Source organism: Melitaea cinxia, chromosome 22 (genome assembly GCF_905220565.1).
Source record: "Melitaea cinxia chromosome 22, ilMelCinx1.1, whole genome shotgun sequence".
NCBI classification, from domain to species: domain Eukaryota; kingdom Metazoa; phylum Arthropoda; class Insecta; order Lepidoptera; family Nymphalidae; genus Melitaea; species Melitaea cinxia.
The window spans coordinates 12,664,669-12,685,098 of NC_059415.1; the positions used below are offsets into that span (position 1 = coordinate 12,664,669).

Below are 20,430 nucleotides of genomic sequence, written 5' to 3' on the forward strand. Positions count from 1 at the left end.
AGGCATTTTTTTCCTCAAATTACTGCGCGTGAAACCGCGGTGCACATCTAGTTTAACCTTATGACCGCCACACCTCAAATCCATTCCCGTGCCCTGTACGCCAAGGCATAAAATAAACTAAAATACCTACGAAAAAAAATAGTGCTGCCAAGAGTCGTTATCGAGTACCACACAGTGGCTTGTTTTTGTTGGTTTTTATGCAATAAATGACTACTTATATAATCTAGGAAGGTTTATTTTTCGATATTTTTATTGTGTTATCTTGCACTCGTTATATATACTTACAATAACATAAATAAAAAACAAACATTACAAAAATAATCGTAGTAAAGCACAACACTATTTTCTATCGCCATGACGTCATTGTCACGACTGGACGACTACGGCGCAGCTGACTTACGGTTTTAAAACTCCCTAAGAGATGTGCTGTGTCGCACGCAAGGAAGCCGCACGCTTTATATCGATTTCGAATCGAATCGATATATACATGAAAAGTAATTTTAAAAAAATTAACCAAATTCAAATTTGTATTTTTTTAACCGAGTTCAAAAAAGGAGGAGGTTACTCAATTCGACCGTATATATATTATATATTTTTTATGTATGTTTGGCGATAGCTTCGTCGTTTATGAACCAATTTTGATAATTATTTTTTGGTTGAAAGGTGTAGTACCATGATAAGGAAACCAGGATCTGATGATGGGATCCCAGAGAAATCGAGGGAAAGTCGAAAATCCGCATAACTTTTTACTGGGTGGCACCGGGTTTGATGATTTTTAATTTCAATCAAAAGCCGATGTTTATCATGTAGTCACATTTAAATTTCATCGAGATCTGATTACAACTTTGTGAGTAATCTTTGATAATCCGTATTTACTTGACTATTTCTTCGTCTACCTACGTTGAATTACTTGTCATTATAATTGAAGTTGGTCTTTTTCGTTTGCCTGCAAACACAATTATTATCTTATTAGATAATTAATAACTAAAAAGGGAGTAATAAAAGTTTAATATTTAAAAAAAAATCTACCTACACACCACTAAAAGGAAATTAATATAATCGTTACGGTCTGTGCCAGCCTTAGTTAAAAGAAATATTTACGTTAAATATTTTTTTTTTCGCTTAGGTAGCAAATAGTACTAAAACAGTACTGAGTAATATGCCTGCCATTTGATTTCACGACACCAAAGCCATGGGTCTCAGAAGAAAAGCTTTTATGAGAGTAGTGGTTAAAGATGATATTGATGCTGCCAGATGATTTTGAGAATGAGAAAGAAAATCGTAATTTTGATCTTAACCTTAGATAAAAAAATGAAAAATAAAATAATATAAAACAATTTTATTTGTAATTGTAAATTAAAAAAAAAATCGTCGACGCCTTCCAAAATGCGACGATGTTCTAAGGTATCGCTCATGTTGCACTGCACTAGTTTTCTCTCTATTCGCCTATGACGTCACCAGGCTGTCGTCTATACTTGACAACGGCGTGTAGAGAACGGATTAATGACTAAACGCTAGGATTCTGCCTTCAAGTGTCAAGCGGGTTGGTTTGTTCTAGCAAACGTTGTTTCTTTCTTGGCATTTTCTTGTGTATACAGTTTGGTTTTTGGTTGTTTAGATTTACGTATATATTTTGTGTTGTCGCGGTATATTGGTGAGTGTTTATTTTTTGTTTCGTATGTTCTTTTTTTTCTTTTTAAATCATGGAGGATAACGACCCTCCTGATCCACCGGCTCCGCCAGACAAAAATGCCTCTGATTTTTGTTTTACCCCAATCCTGTCCGCTCCACTATCATCTTTTATAGCAGTTGAAAACGCAGTAGGCAAAAAACGCCCTCTTGAGTCTGTCAAAGATACAATACCAAATAAGCAGGCTAAGCAAAGTGATTACAGAATCCGCTATTCTAACATGGACAAGCCTCCTTATTTAGTGCATGTGTCTCGCAATGAAAGTGACCCAGCAGCTAACACTACTTTAAACCCTATAAAATTTGGTCAATTCCTAAAAACCCATAGCTTCCCAGGTATAGCAAATGTCACGCTACAAGAATCAGAACTCACAGTTTGTAGAAAATAATCGATTTACGTAATAAAAAAGTTCAAAGATCTGTTGTTTAGTAGTACATGGTATAATATTTAACCCATAGTTCTGTTAGCGCCTCCGTGGTTGGCGCAGTTAGCTGTGAAAACGTGAGATAATTTCTTGTGGATTTGATTTCTACCCCATGTTAGTCACATATAGTTTGTCTATATATACAGTTGGATAAAACCAATACCAGCATTATGTTGTCCAAACATATCGATTTATATTTAACTTTGATACAGAGACAGGTCAGGACGTAAGTCAGTCACACACAAAAGGTCAAGAGACTAAAATGTAATAGCATGTTTACATACGCGTCCTAAGTTATTATTATAATATGTTATCTTTTAATGTCGTTGGAGCGAACAAACGCGGGATTTCCCGACTTCAAAACAAACGTAACATTTTACTGATGTTATTATTAAGAAAGTTTTTAACACATGAACTATAAAGGTGTCAAATAAGTGTACGGCTCATCTGATGGTAATCGGATACTATGACCTAGACTTCAGAAACGCCTAGAGTACTGAAATAATATCGCTGCGAACCCTACCCCCGATCTTCCCCAGGAGCTCTGGCCACCTTCCTCACCACAGGAAGACAACACTGCTTGAAAACAGTATTATTTAGCTGTGATCTTCTGTAAGGTACGTCCCCAGTCGTCCCCAGGCGGGCTGCTCCAGATTTTGAGTAGGATATTTCCTGATGTAGCCTACCTCAATAACACAGTGATGGATATATTTTTAAACTTTACGTAAATGTTCAGAATATTTATTTACAAGACAATACCGTTACTACAAGGTCAATAATGTTTACACGAAAACTATTCACACAATTTTAAACTCTATTATATTAAAACAAAGTTGACTTTTGATTACAGCGATATTGTAAACAATGTTATAAAAACACGAAATGTTTTAAACGATTTTTGTACTAATGCTTTATGATATAATGGTGAAAAATGCTTGTATTGTTTTTCAAAGAATTCCAAAGAAGCGTCAGAGATATTGAAATAATGTTATTGTATTTCAAACTTTAATTTTTTCAACATAAGGTCGGTTATTGTAGTTGTATTGTTACTTAATACCGAACTATTTATTTCTTGCCTGAATTATGACATTGTTCTAAGTCCTAAATATAGTGTCATATTAAAAATGTATGATGAGTAGATTTGTAGCTGTGATGTACCTATGTCATTTTCGTTTTAGTAGAGGGTCACGGTTTCGACTCCATAATAATTGTATAGCTTTATGATTAGTTGGCGCAGTTTTCTGTGGCCATACTTTCAGTTCCAAAATAAACAAAAATAAAGTAATAAAAATCAAAGTAAGTGTATTTGAATAGGTTTCAAAAACCGGTCGTCATCCTATAAACTAAAATTTTGAATATCCGGATCGCTGTCCGGATGTTACCTTATCGATTTTGTAGAGAAGAATCATCAAACTCCAGAGTCATCATTAAAAAAAGTGTGATAATTTAATCGTGCAGTCAATTCTAAGCATACGAAGTCGCGGGAAAGAGCTAGTATATTTTAAAACTGTAATCTGCATACAATATGAAACACTATACATGAGCGGTTTCTCCCACGTGCTTCCTGTTCGTTTGTTACATCACCGGTTTTAATCGTCTGAGAAGTAAATGTAGCTAAGACTGACACCTTTAAGTGTACAGGTATAACCGACCCTCGGTTCGATCTACGCACGTGGCATACATTTCTATTGGCCACACAGGTGTATGCCATGGTCTGGGCGCTTGTGTTTGTGTACTGTGTGTGTTTTTCTGGACCCCCCCCCCCCCAGGAGTAAATAGTGTGGGACGTTGAATGTGAGGCGCTTATTAATATTTATATATTTTTATCCAAATCGGAAATTCAGATGTGTCATGTTTTCAAGAATTAAATCTATTGTTATTCTCGACTTACAAATATTCAGGGAATCGCTTTGTTTTAAGTATGACTGACTCAAATTTAGAATATCTATATAAATAAAATGAATGTTTGTCTGTATGTCCTTTATAGAATTGTAAACTATGCATTTGATCATGTCATGATCTTCAGCAAAGTGTTGGTGCATGAGCCCATAAAGGTTTCTGATTTGGTACGACCAAAAAAAAAAATCTTGTAACGCGCGCAGGGTACAGTTAGTTTTGAAATAAAAGAACAGTTAAAATGTGGATTAAACACAAATTACGTGTAAGAAGCGCTCTTTCAGTAATATGGCCTTTGTATATTTTATTATACACTAAACTTAAGTAATTTTAAAAATTCAATTTATCTAAATCTTTTATTGAGATGAGCCACAGCAGGAAATATCTTGCTTGAAATCTGGAGCAGGCCGACTGGAAAAGTACCTCGACCTTACAGAAGATCACAGCTAAATAATACAGCTTTCAAGAAGCGTTGTGTTCCTGTGGCGAGTAAGGTGACCAGAGCTCCTGTAAGGTCGGCAACGCGCTTGCGATGCTTCTGGTGTTGCAGGCGTCTATAAGCTACGGTAATAGCTTACCACCAGGTGAGCCGTACGCTTGTTTCCCGACAATGTTATATAAAAAATAGTTATCTATCTAAACCTTGGTCTCAAAAGAGGGGGGGTGAGTACGATTGGCAAACAACTGTACTAAACAACAGATAAAGGATGTTTTTTTTTTTTCTTATCAATAGACTTTTATCATCGAGATTAGTTCAATTTTTCTTACGATAATGACTTCATTGATTCATCCAAATGCAAAAACAACCAACCTTCATAAAAAGTGAACGATGAAGTTTGATCGGTATTTACTTTAAGGTATATTTGCTTATTGTACCTATCTTTTCGAAATCGATCATCTTCAGCACACTGTCTTACTCTACGCACAAAAGATGCGCATCGCTTACGCATGGTGGTGTGGAAGCAGTCGGTTCTTGCGTCTGCAAACATGCCTGAGGCGCTGCAGCATCGGGGCAGCCCCAACAGTATCCTGAATGCATTATTGTAGAGGACTAAGCGATGGCGCCGGCATAAATCACGAATCATTATTTGTAAGCGATTATCTCATCAACTGTTTCCTCGTACAAATGATACAATAGTTTGGAAAAAATTCCTGATTGTGTTGTTAATTGCGAATTCTATCTAAATTGTATGTAAAGCTGAGAAGTTTGTTTGTTTGTATTGTATGATTCGAATTGAAAATTTTATTTTTGTGTTCGATAGCCCATTTACTGAGGAAGGCTATAGGCATTTTTTTCCTCAAATTACTGCGCGTGAAACCGCGGTGCACATCTAGTTTAACCTTATGACCGCCACACCTCAAATCCATTCCCGTGCCCTGTACGCCAAGGCATAAAATAAACTAAAATACCTACGAAAAAAAATAGTGCTGCCAAGAGTCGTTATCGAGTACCACACAGTGGCTTGTTTTTGTTGGTTTTTATGCAATAAATGACTACTTATATAATCTAGGAAGGTTTATTTTTCGATATTTTTATTGTGTTATCTTGCACTCGTTATATATACTTACAATAACATAAATAAAAAACAAACATTACAAAAATAATCGTAGTAAAGCACAACACTATTTTCTATCGCCATGACGTCATTGTCACGACTGGACGACTACGGCGCAGCTGACTTACGGTTTTAAAACTCCCTAAGAGATGTGCTGTGTCGCACGCAAGGAAGCCGCACGCTTTATATCGATTTCGAATCGAATCGATATATACATGAAAAGTAATTTTAAAAAAATTAACCAAATTCAAATTTGTATTTTTTTAACCGAGTTCAAAAAAGGAGGAGGTTACTCAATTCGACCGTATATATATTATATATTTTTTATGTATGTTTGGCGATAGCTTCGTCGTTTATGAACCAATTTTGATAATTATTTTTTGGTTGAAAGGTGTAGTACCATGATAAGGAAACCAGGATCTGATGATGGGATCCCAGAGAAATCGAGGGAAAGTCGAAAATCCGCATAACTTTTTACTGGGTGGCACCGGGTTTGATGATTTTTAATTTCAATCAAAAGCCGATGTTTATCATGTAGTCACATTTAAATTTCATCGAGATCTGATTACAACTTTGTGAGTAATCTTTGATAATCCGTATTTACTTGACTATTTCTTCGTCTACCTACGTTGAATTACTTGTCATTATAATTGAAGTTGGTCTTTTTCGTTTGCCTGCAAACACAATTATTATCTTATTAGATAATTAATAACTAAAAAGGGAGTAATAAAAGTTTAATATTTAAAAAAAAATCTACCTACACACCACTAAAAGGAAATTAATATAATCGTTACGGTCTGTGCCAGCCTTAGTTAAAAGAAATATTTACGTTAAATATTTTTTTTTTCGCTTAGGTAGCAAATAGTACTAAAACAGTACTGAGTAATATGCCTGCCATTTGATTTCACGACACCAAAGCCATGGGTCTCAGAAGAAAAGCTTTTATGAGAGTAGTGGTTAAAGATGATATTGATGCTGCCAGATGATTTTGAGAATGAGAAAGAAAATCGTAATTTTGATCTTAACCTTAGATAAAAAAATGAAAAATAAAATAATATAAAACAATTTTATTTGTAATTGTAAATTAAAAAAAAAATCGTCGACGCCTTCCAAAATGCGACGATGTTCTAAGGTATCGCTCATGTTGCACTGCACTAGTTTTCTCTCTATTCGCCTATGACGTCACCAGGCTGTCGTCTATACTTGACAACGGCGTGTAGAGAACGGATTAATGACTAAACGCTAGGATTCTGCCTTCAAGTGTCAAGCGGGTTGGTTTGTTCTAGCAAACGTTGTTTCTTTCTTGGCATTTTCTTGTGTATACAGTTTGGTTTTTGGTTGTTTAGATTTACGTATATATTTTGTGTTGTCGCGGTATATTGGTGAGTGTTTATTTTTTGTTTCGTATGTTCTTTTTTTTCTTTTTAAATCATGGAGGATAACGACCCTCCTGATCCACCGGCTCCGCCAGACAAAAATGCCTCTGATTTTTGTTTTACCCCAATCCTGTCCGCTCCACTATCATCTTTTATAGCAGTTGAAAACGCAGTAGGCAAAAAACGCCCTCTTGAGTCTGTCAAAGATACAATACCAAATAAGCAGGCTAAGCAAAGTGATTACAGAATCCGCTATTCTAACATGGACAAGCCTCCTTATTTAGTGCATGTGTCTCGCAATGAAAGTGACCCAGCAGCTAACACTACTTTAAACCCTATAAAATTTGGTCAATTCCTAAAAACCCATAGCTTCCCAGGTATAGCAAATGATGGCTTAAAACGAGTGGGCCGTAACAGAGTCTCTGTAACCTTCAATACCCCTCAAGATGCCAATTCATTTATGTCCCATCCCTTAGCATTACAAAACGGATACAAGACTTCCATCCCCACCTACAACATCACTCGAATGGGTGTCGTAAGAGAAATTCCCGTAGACTGGTCCATAGAAGAGATTGCAGAGAATCTGGAAGTCCCACAAGGATGTGGTAAAATTATAAAAGTGCGTAGGATCAACAGAAAGGTAATTAATAATGGCATTCCGGAGTGGCAACCAACACAATCTGTGATTCTTACTTTTGACGGACAGACCCTACCTACCCGAGTTCTCTGCTTCTATATGGCTCTAAAAGTTGAACTTTATAAATACCTAACTATCCAGTGTTTTAATTGCTGTAGATTTGGACATACAAAAACCCAGTGTAGGTCAAAACCAAGGTGTTATAAATGTACCAAAAACCACACAGGTGAGGGATGCCCGAGCACAGTAGATGACCCCATTTGTCTTTATTGTTCAGGAGGACACACTGCTATAAGTAAGAGTTGTCCTGAATACATAAGACAATCAAATATTAAACTGATAATGGCAGAGAAAAATATTTCTTATGAGGAAGCATCCAAAACTATCCCTCCATCATATAGATCATATGCAGATATCGCAAAGTCTACAAATAGTTCCTCCCCTTTAAATATAAACCCACCTCATAGAACCCCCTCAATCCCTATAACTTCATTTAAGAAAACTGTTTTTGCCACCCGTAAACAACGCCCTGTTGTATCACCGGGCTATGATAAACAAGCGCACCAAGATATCTTAAACGAATTTAATATGCCTGAACCACAAAATGGATGTGCATTAAATAATACTCCTACAATAGATACTGAATCTCCTAATATTAATAACCTACTTCTAACATTATTAGTAGATATTCTTAGTAAAAATGAACTTACAATAACAGACCACGTAGCAACCAAACTCATCTCAATTCTAAATAGTTACAATGGACCCACTCAAGTTTCTTCAGTGGAACGCTAGGAGCATCCAGAACAAAAAACACGAAATTATCCACCTCACAAATAATCTCAGCCCCGCCATTATATGCATTACAGAAACTTGGTTGAGACCTGATCATCGCTTCTTCCTTCAGGGTTTTTCATCATATCGTGATGATCGATTAGATGGTTATGGGGGATCGATGATCCTTGTTAATAATAAATTCACACCCACTCATCTTATCATCCCTGGTCACAATAGCAATGACATAAATATTGTTGGTATAAAAATAAAAGATATAAGTATTCTTTCTATATACCTCCCCCACCCAAACTCTTCTATCCTTCCTTTTTTACGCGATGTCTTTTTGCTCTTTCCTCCTCCGCTATTAATCCTAGGAGACTTCAATTGTCATAATAGTATGTGGGGATCAGACACAAATGACTCCTTTGGCAGTGAACTAGGAGAATTGCTCGAGGAGTTAGGTCTCTGTATCCTTAATGATGGCCGACCTACAAGAATGACTCCTCCTGGACAAAGGAAGAGTTGTGTAGATCTAACAATATGTTCAAACGATTTAGCAACTCTTTTACAGTGGAACATTCTAGATAGTACATTTGGTAGTGATCACTATCCTATTATTACTTGTTATCCGTTAAGATGTTACCCCCAACTTCCACTTCCACCCCTACTAAAATATAGGATGTCTGGCGCCAACTGGGACAAGTATAAAAAACTGTTGGAAAATAAAGTTCAATCATTACCTCAAATCACTCCAGAAAATCTTAATGTGTGCTACAAGGAGTTTTGTAAGGCTGTTTCAGATTCAGCTGATTTAAATATTCCCTTGAAAAACTCAGCAACCGGTAAAATACCATCTCCCCCCTGGTGGGATAAGGAGTGCACAGAGATGATAAAATCTAGGAAAAATGCAGAAAAGGATTATAAACAAAATATGACAGATAGCAATTTAATAAACTATCAGAGAATTGCTGCCAAGACAAGACGTGTTTTCCGAAGGAAAAAGACCCGCCGTTGGCGTCAATTCTGTGCATCTCTCTCACCAGATACCAGCTCCAGTATAGTTTGGAATCAAATAAATAGATTTAGGCACGGTCTCTCTTATCGAAATTCACCTGGCATTTCTGAAATTGTAGCAGGAAACCTTTTTGATAAAATAGCTCCTCCATTTGCTCCAAATCTTGATGATCTCTCTCACACAGATCATACCTTTTTAACATCATCGCATGCCATAGATCACCCTTTCACTATGTTTGAGCTCCAATCTATCCTCTCTCGTGTCAAAGATTCAGCTCCGGGAGTTGACGGTTTCCCTTACTCTTTCCTGATAAATGCCGGCAAAATTGTTTTAAAATATTTTCTAAATTTAATTAATGCTTTTTTTGATTTTAATTACATTCCTAATGATTGGAAAACTCAAATAATAATCCCTATTTTAAAACACGGAAAACCACCTGAGATAAGTGATAGTTACCGCCCCATTGCTCTATCGTCTACCTTTTCCAAAATATTTGAGCATCTTTTAAAAAACCGTCTGGAATGGTTTGCAGAAAAAAACAGTTTACTTTCTTCCTCCCAGTTTGGTTTTCGAAAAGGTCTATGTACTACAGACAGTTTAGGCATTTTTGTTACTGACCTCAGAATAGCTTTCTCCAGGAATGAATATGTGTTGGCCGCGTTTCTTGACATTACGGCTGCATACGACAACGTGATTCTTTCTGTACTCAGGTACAAGCTACAACAGCTGAGTATCCCAGAAAAGATAGTACGGGTACTATGCAGTATTTTAATGTGTAGAGAGGTCATGCTACGGGTCCCGGGTCAGGACCTCGGTACACGCCTTGTATGGAAAGGCCTTCCTCAGGGATGTGTACTCAGTCCTATCCTGTATAATCTTTATACTTCTTCTCTCCATCTCTCACTTAACCCTGACTGCCAAATACTACAATATGCAGATGATCTAGTTTTATACATTTCTTCGACCTCAATCTCCCAAGCTTCATCGTCATTACAAATTTCCCTCGACTCACTATCACTCTGGCTGGAAGAGAGGGGCCTTCAGTTGTCGGCTTCAAAGAGTAACGTTGTAACATTCAGCAGGAAGAAAAATATACCTCTAGTAAGTCTGAAGATTGAAGGTCAATCTATCCCAGTTTGTGATTCGGTAAAATTTTTGGGCTTAATTTTAGATTCTAAACTAACTGGGACCAAACACATAGAGCACATAATTAAAAAATCAGAACGTAACTTAAACATAATAAAGGCGCTATCTGGAGTCTCCTGGGGTTCTCACCCATTTACTCAAAAAATTTTATATCATGCCATAGTCAGAAGTGCCCTGGACTACGGCACCTTCCTCCTAAAACCATCAAATAAATCCTCTCTTAGAGCTTTAGACTCCTTACAGTCTAGGGCACTTCGTTGTGTCCTCGGGTGTATGAGATCTACCCCCATTAATGCACTGCAAGTAGAGTGCGGTGAACCACCCCTCTTTATCCGTTTTCAGTTTTTATCTGATCGTTTTTTAATCCGTGTAAATGCTCGCTCCGATCATCCACTTAAGAAGAAACTTGAGTGTCTATACAACCTCTGCCTTACCTCTTCCTATTGGCATCATAAACAGACTCCACTTTTAATTAATAGTTTTAAAAAACTGCGCTACGTAGAACAGGACTCTCCTATCCAAACATTTCCGAAACTGTGTTGGCATGAATTTCCGTATGAGGTGATAACATATTCAGCTAACGTGTTAGTCAACCTTGGTTTCGCCAAAGAATCCCCCCATAATAACATCCTTTTTACTTCGGAGGTTTTACTAGATGGAATAACAGCCACTTATTCTTTACTGATGCATCCAAATTGACAGAATTAGGAAAAACAGGTGTAGCTGTCTATTACCAAAATTCGAAAATTGCCCTACAATTTCAATGTCCTCCCCATTCATCTGTATTTACTGGTGAGTGTGTGGGTATATTAGAGGCTTGCCTATTTATAGAGAGCCATAATATATCTAGCGCTGTCATCTTTTCTGGCTCAAAAAGTGCCCTGGAATCCATTATTATCAACCCTATTTATAATAAATTAAACAGTGATATCATCTTAAATATTAGAAACTCTCTACTCAAAAGTTCAAGTAAAGGCCTAAACATTACTTTAGTTTGGATCCCAGGACACTCAGGCATTAGAGGTAATGAGGTAGCGGATTCTCTTGCGAAGCAGGCTACTTTCCAGCAGGTGGACAATAAATACTATAGGTATCAAACTTACGACATCCTCAATCTTCCTCAGAGACAAGCATACCAATCTTGGCAGAACGACTGGGATAAGACCAACAAATTAAAAGGAAGGTTTTATGCCTCATTCCAACCCATCATTCCAAGAAAACCATGGTTTTCAAAGTTCAAAAAATTGAATAAAAAATCTGTCTCTATTTTATGTAGAATTCGTTTAGGCCATTGCTGTACCCCAGTCTTTCTAAATAAAATTAGAATAAGAGACTCCTCTCTGTGCGAGTGTGGTTTTGAAGAGGGGTCCCTCGACCATATTTTCTTCGCCTGTCGTAACAACTCATTCACTATATACAATCTTCTTCCTGAATTGAACATCCCTCTTCCTATGAATTTTTCCTCTCTACTAAACTTTTACAACAACCCCGAATTGGTATTTCTCCTATCCAAATTTATTAACATTAATAACATTAAATTATAATTTTTATGAATTTGAGGCAAAGACTGTATGCTATTTATTGCAATAAATAATTATATTACATGGTTAGATATTAATAATTATATTACTTTTTGTAGAGTAGAATTATGTTTAGACCCTACCCTAGATGTATAACTCCCTGATAATTACTAAAATATTTGTTATGTTTGTCTGCAGGTAACAAAACCCAAACAATTGTTCTTTCTTGCATCAAAAGCTAGTTTCCTCCGTAATTTACATAATCTCATACTTGACACTGGCAGAATGTTGCACAACGAACAGTTGCGACGCTGACATGCCATAAATTAAAGAAGAAGAAGAAGAAGAAGACTAAACGCTAGGGATGCGCCCAATTTGAGATATCAGATTTATTATGACGATTTGATTGATTTTAGATGATTTAATTTTTTTATTTATTTGCTATTTATGTGTTAGCTGATAGTTTTACGTTTTTTACATTTTGTTTTATTCAAATATCAAATTATTTATAGAAAATATAACATGTTTGAGTTCAATTTTGAATAGCTTATAATTGTGTTTGCTCGCAAACGAAGAAAAAACCGACTTCAATTACATCGACAAGTAATACAACGTAGATCGACGAAAAAATAGTCAAGCAACTACGCGTTATTAAAGATTACTCAAAAAGTAGTTATCAGATCTCGATAAAATTTATATGTGACCACATGATAAACATCAGCTTTCGATTAAATTAATAATTATCAAAATCGGTACACCCAGTAAAAAGTTATTATGGATTTTCGAGAGTTTCCCTCGATTCCTCTGGGATCCCATCATCAGATACTAGTTTCCTTATCACGGTACCAAACTAGGAATATCCCCTTTCCAACAAAAAAAGAATTATCAAAATCGGTATATCCAGTAGAAAGTTATGCGGTATAATACAACGTAGGTCGACGAAAAAAGCGTCAAGTAAAAACACATTATTAGATATAACTCGAAAAGTAGTTGTTAGATCTCAAATAAATTTAAATGGGACCAATTGGCACACACCACCTTTCGATTAAAACAAAATTTGTCGAAATCGGTCCACACGGGCAAAAGTTCTGATGTAACATACATAAAAAAAAAAAAAAAAAAATACAGTCGAATTGAGAACCTCCTCCTTTTTTGGAAGTCGGTTAAAAAAACATCTATACCATTTTGACTTGCCCGTTGGCGCAGTTTGTAGTGACCCTGCTTTCTGCTCCGGGTATTGTGGGTTCGATTCCCACCCCGAGTCTGGGTGTAATATATATTTATTTATATATGTATTATTTATATGTAAGTTTATCAAAAAAAAAAAGTAGTTTTACCAGTCGGCTGTTATCTATAACAAAAGCATTAAGTTGCTTACTTTAGGAACAGATGACGGTGTGTGTATATTATAAATATTTATTTATTTCCTATTTATTTATACCTCTTGCGTCACATCCCTAGCAGTCAACTATAGACGACTTCGGCGTTCTGGACATAGCATTAACGTGGAATAAGAATGCATGTTTTTATTTCAATGTTTCTCAGTACGTGTAGCTCTAAAAGACTTGTTTTTTATACTCGAATGTTGCAGGGATATTCTATTTTCAGAAATGTTGAATTAAATTACTAGAAATATTTTTTTAATAATTTTATTTAATATTTTTGTGGTCCGTGTTTTTTGTCACCTATAGACGTCGCTGGCGCACAGGACTCGCGAGCCCTTGTCAAGTATAGGTGACTACGGCGGTCAAAAGGTTAATATAATTAAAGTAATAGATAAAAACGAGTGCGCTTTAGACCACACGACTGAGGTACAACTCCTGCACAATAGGCCTATACGTTGCTATAGATATACAAGACGTAACTGGCTTTGAGAGAAAGAGAGAAAGAAAATGTGTACTCGCACCTCTCTCTCGTGCTCCGTTCGCCTCGCCCAATCACACTTTTCGTAACGCTCTCATCACGCATTCACCAGCTTACTCCTTAAGTCAAGCGTGCGTAAAGAAATTGTACCTCAACAAATGTTCAAGGCAAAGGTATCCTTTATAACTTTATTAAATTAATTTTGTTGCATTTACGTCAAAATTCAACTTTTTGTTAGTAAAATCATAGAATATAGGAACCAACCATTATACTCTCATTCGGTATTCCACTAGATGAAACGCACAGACTACAGTTTTTTACTGTAGTCTGTGATGAAACGTTGTTTTTTTTTACCTATCTATAAAAACTTTTTCATGATTACCGTATTTTTCATTATTTAAAAACTTGCAATATGGACGTTGTATATTTTTAAAATAAGTTTACATTTACCTATACGAATTGAAAACTTATTTTTGTCACGGATAATCTATTTAGCGAGACAGATTAAACACCATATAATATTTTATGTATGATCTTTCTTAAATTAAGTAAACCTCGAGGTACAGCTAGTTAAATCGTATTTAGCTTTAAAACTATAAGAAATTAATAACAAAATAATAATCAAACAAAATCTTCAAAACAATACAGTCATAGATTGTATTATATCTGTATGTTTGATCGAGATCTTGAACCTAAATGTTTTAAACACAACGACACACACAAATGCATATAGACACATGTACTATATGTAATAATATTATATATGTATACATCACAGATAAGACTCTACCTCGAGATCCGGATATGGCTATTATAGCCAAGAAAATCCAGATTTTAAACATTTTGACACAACACGGCCCGTGCGCACGTCTGTTTCACTTCGTGCGTAGAACTGTACTGCAGTGTTGCAAAAGTGTAAAATAAAAAATCGGTATTTTTGGCTCCGAAAAATCGGTAGAAATCGGTAGATTTTTACTCGGAGTAAAACAAAAGTATTTTAAGTCAATAATGTGTTTATTTATTTAAATTTGTTCCGTTAAATTAAATCAAATTCTTTATTTGCATGAATATAGTTAATATATAAGGCGTTATTAGTTAGAATGTCTCATATAATCTACCTTAAACAGCGTGCAAATTTTTGTTCCATTTATAATTATAATTATTTTACATTACAGAAAAAGAAAGTACTCAAAATCGTATACGTTTTATCACTAAGAAACATTAATTATAGAAGTAGTTCATACAAGCATCATAAATACAAACAAATCAAAGATGATAATTGCATAATTTCATTCTTCGCAGCAACTGCTAAATTGCTAATAATTAAATAGATTATTAGTATTCCCGTCTTCCCGTGAGTGCAACAGAATAGCACATTGCCGTGAAAGAAGTATAAATTAGCGATGAATTCGCTTAACACTTCACAAAATTTCGCAACTACATTTAATTTGTTAAATGCGAATGGAATCTTCCCATGTCAATAATGAATCCGAATACTAATCTTAATCCATCGATATAACCCAAAAATAATCCATCACTAGTCCTATACCTAATTCAAGAAACAAACCCGAAGAAAGTTATCTTCAGGGATTTTCCCTTGTATACTCACCAGACAATAATAAACTTTATTATATGACGGGTTAGTACAATTTGTTTTAACACACCGTGGATTTGAACGGTCATATTCGACGTGGTGGGAAGAATTTCGGGAAGTCCCCGTGCATTGATTTTGTGTTACCGTTTTCTTTTAGTGTTACCGTATTAAGAATATTATTTTACCTTTTTTTTAGAAAATTATTTTACATTAGTTGAAAATTCAAAAATTCGGTAGATAGCACTGCTAAATCGGTATATCGGTAGACAAGGGCCAAAATCGGTAGATCTACCGATAAATCGGTAGCTTTTGCAACGCTGCTGTACTGGGGATTAGCGGTGGGCGTTATTTAACGTAATCGGTTTCAGTAACTAGTTACGAAGCTAATAACCATATACGTAGTTTCGCCGATACGAATGTAACGATTATTTTACGTACGCAGTTTTTTTGCGTACGCAGTTTTATCAAAAACTTGACACAACGACCGGCGCATAAGCGTTTTGCCTAATAACGTAACAGGTTACTAATATTAATCATTACAATACGCAGATACGCTTACGCGTAGGATAAAAAGAGATGGCTATAAGTACTATAGATGCATCTTTGTTTTCGAATATGCTCATGGGATTTTGTACGCAATTGACTATGAGCTTAAGTTTATTTTAATACGCACAGTTTTTTAAAGAAATTTTAATTTCGGTCGTGTTTCTTTTTAAATATTTTCGAATTTACTATTTAACATTAAGTTAAGACAGTTGACGAGTGATTAATTATTAACGATTAATGTTATTGTCTCGTGTTGAAGTATATACTAAAATAGTATGGGTTTTTTGTTGTATTTTTAATTATATGTATGTATGTATGTATTTCAAAAAATAATTAAAAACTGTTCATAAAAAATCAAATGAACTTCTAAATACGCCTGCATCGATTATTATGACTATACAAAAATCAAAAAGTAATTTAAATAACATGTTTTGCAGCTAGTCGTAAGCCTGAATAAAATATGAAGGGAAGTTAATTTAATTATACTATCCATCAATATTAACGTACGTACCGGCATTCGTATATGTTACAAGTTATAACATATGTTAGAAAAATACTCAATATGCACTATTATAAAGTTTATTAATTAACACATCAATACTTAACGCCACTAAGTAGTATCGAGACCGCCTTTCACGTCTGATCTGTAGTCAGTATATATTCTCTCTGCTTTTGATCTACCACCGCCAAAGCTAAATAAATAATTCCCCGTCAACGTCCATTCCCCTCTTAAGTGTCAACTGTGTTGCCATGACAAACGAGCTATCAAAGGCCTGGCAATTAACCGATTTTACTGATATTAAAAATGATGGTGTTGCTAAACCTTAAAATAAATGATAATTGATCCATATTTTTAATACTCTAACATTCGGCTAATCCTGACGTCAAACGCGGCCTCGCGTTTACAACACAATACAAAAAAAGGACAATAAAATAAGAGAAGAAAAAAAAACAGGCATTCTTAATCATAGCCAATAACTCTTAGAACTAACATCGACTATAGGCTCTCTTACCCATAGCGACTCACTCTTAAAACTAACATCGACTATAGGCACTCTCACCCATAGCGACTCACTCTTAAAACTAACATCGACTATAGGCACTCTCACCCATAGCGACTCACTCTTAAAACTAACATCGACTATAGGCACTCTCACCCATAGCGACTCACTCTTAAAACTAACATCGACTATAGGCACTCTCACCCATAGCGACTCACTCTTAAAACTAACATCGACTATAGGCACTCTCACCCATAGCGACTCACTCTTAAAACTAACATCGACTATAGGCACTCTCACCCATAGCGACTCACTCTTAAAACTAACATCGACTATAGGCACTCTCACCCATAGCGACTCACTCTTAAAACTAACATCGACTATAGGCACTCTCACCCATAGCGACTCACTCTTAAAACTAACATCGACTATAGGCACTCTCACCCATAGCGACTCACTCTTAAAACTAACATCGACTATAGGCACTCTCACCCATAGCGACTCACTCTTAAAACTAACATCGACTATAGGCACTCTCACCCATAGCGACTCACTCTTTTAACATCTCTTAGAAGTCCGCTTGTCACAACTCTCTTATATATTTCTGGTAAATTAAATGTATTGAAATAAGATGATCCGCCTCTATACAATAATTTAAGTATATATTACTACTATCCATAAATTATAATTATCTCTCTTTATTATTCTCAATATGTTAAACAATCATTCATTCTTTTTATTAATCACTTTTATGGTATTACATAAATAACTGTCTTTCATTACCATGATATCATTATTTTTAAAATCATACATACATCAATAATTCATTCTATAACAGTATATAAGGTCTATATCACCTACCATCACTTTAGTTATAACCAAATCCACTTTCTACTCTGAATCACTTGTCATTGCATCATTAAAAACTAGCCAAGGGTGTAGCCTATCAACAGCAAAAACCGACCTATATGGTATACAACCTTCTTTTCTAGTAATGGGGGTATCCTCTATCTCATAGCGATCATTACCGATAATTTTTGAGATTCGAAATGGCCCTACACATTTAGGCAATAATTTGCGACTCTGTCCCGGATCTGAACGGATATCTCTCTCGACTCTTACTAAATCTCCTAATTTATATTGTGTTGGTTTTTTGTGAGACCTATCAAAACGTTCTTTCTGTTTTTGCTGATTAATTTGAATTCGGGACTCTGCATCAGACCTAATCTTAACTCGATCTAACGCGGAATGAGAATCCGCGACTATAGGGTTCATGATACCGTCCGAAACGCCTGTTGTTTGAACACCAAACAACATCTCAGAAGGAGTGCGATTGGTGCTTTTGTTAATAGTATTGTTTAGTGACCATTGAATTTGTGGTAAGCATAAATCCCATTCATTTTCAGGTTTACCGTGATTAGCAGCAGTTATGGCAGCGACTATAGTCCGGTTGTACCTTTCAACCTGGCCATTTGCCCTGGGAGAGGCAACAGCATTCAAAATATGCTTGATACCTCTACCATTAATAAAGTTTGAAAACTCTTTGCTAGTGAAACTTGTACCACGATCTGATATTATACGGCGTGGTAATCCAAACAGCGAGAAATATTCTGTAAATACTTGAATGGTGGTGCTACTCTTAGTATTTTTAACTGGTTTTATGTATATAAATTTCGTAAAGGCATCAATGATTACTAAAATGTGACAATTTTTCTTTTTACTTATAGGAAATGGACCGCAATGGTCAGTGTGGAGCGTATCAAATGGTTTGCTAATTTTAGGTATAGGATGGAGCTCCCCTTCTTTAGCACCGGCCGGTAGTTTGTTATGTGCGCAGCTTAAGCAAGAATTGCAATACTTTTTAATAAATCGTCGCATTTTCTTAAACCAATAAATTTGATTAACTCTACTGTAAGTTTTTTCAAAACCAAAATGACCAACATCGTCGTGATTCATACGAACTACCTGCCACCTTACCGATTTCGGAACTACCCACTTTAAATTGACTTCATTATTTTTATCAATTACTACTCTATATAAACGATCATTTTTTATTGTATAGTTCTTATGAATATCGACTATATCTTTAGTGTCTGGATCATTTAGGATGCTAATTATTCTTTGTATCTCTGAGTCCTGTTCCTGCACTGTACTCAGCCACGCATCATCATCTATTGCTAAAACATCGACAACGTCTACCACGACCTTCGATTCAGACGTACTGGGATTGCGCGATAAGGCATCAACGTGACTCATTTTAGCCCCATCTCTATGCTCTACTGTGAAATCGTATTCTTGCATAGTTAAGTACCAGCGAGCTACTCTAGGAATCAAATCCTTTTTAGTCATTGTGCTACGTATAGCGGCACAGTCCGCAACAACTTTAAACGTTTTTCCTAAAACATAGACTCTGAATCGAATTAAAGCACAAACTACTGCCAGAGTCTCTAACTCATACGAGTGTAGTTTGCTTTCATCTGATGTGGTCTGACGACTGTAATATGCTATAGGGTGGAAAGTCTCTAAATTTATATGTTGCATTAATATGGCGCCTATACCGATTTTACTAGCATCTGTATGAATTTCTAATTCGGCCTGGGGATCATATAATGCTAAAACGGGTCTGGTGGTTAATTTAGATTTTAATTCATTGAAAGCCTTTATCTGTGGCTCATCAAAACACCACACAGCATTCCTTTTTGTAAGATTCGTCAGAGGTTTTGCTATCACTGAAAAATTGTGAATAAAACGTCGGAAATAGCTAGTGAGCCCAACAAACTGTCGAACCTCGTGAACGTTTTTAGGTATGGGAAAATCAATTACCGCCTGAATTTTAGCCACACCAGGGCGTATACCGTCTGCACTGATCTCATACCCCAAATAGTTTATTCGAGTCTGAAAGAAATCGCACTTTTTTATATTTAACTTAAGTTGAGCTGATCTTAACAATTGAAAAACTCTTTCTAACTTGTCTAAGCCTTCTTCTATTGTTTGTGATGTCACTAAAAGATCATCCATATATGCTAATGCTAGGTTTTGTTTACCTTTCAGCATAGAGTTAATGATTCGCTGGAAAACGCTAGGTGCATTAGCAAGCCCGAATGGCATTCTCTCAAACTCAAACAAACCATCCGGTGTTGCAAATGCAGTATACCGTTTACTGTTTTCACACATGGGCACCTGGTAATACCCTGATGTTAGATCAAGGCTTGTAAAGAATTGATTACCCCCTAACCTATCTAATTGGTCCTCAATGCGAGGCAAAGGATATTTATCTTTAAGTGTCTTTCTATTTACGGCTCTATAATCGACACATAGGCGTTTATCGCCATTTTTCTTACTGACTAAAATAACTGGACTTGAATAATCAGAAGTACTTTCACGTATGA

At 35.7% G+C, this 20,430-nt stretch overlaps 1 protein-coding gene across 1 annotated transcript in view; it reads right to left on the reverse strand.

Annotated features, from left to right (window-relative positions):
• Positions 1-14,795, reverse strand: part of LOC123664468 — a 52,283-nt gene extending 37,488 nt beyond the window's left edge. The window contains exon 1 of the mRNA XM_045599008.1: positions 14,691-14,795. Coding sequence (XP_045454964.1) covers positions 14,691-14,742 — 52 coding nt within the window. The 5' untranslated portion in view covers positions 14,743-14,795. The remainder of the gene's footprint in view (positions 1-14,690) is intronic.
• Positions 14,796-20,430: the final 5,635 nt, after the last annotated feature.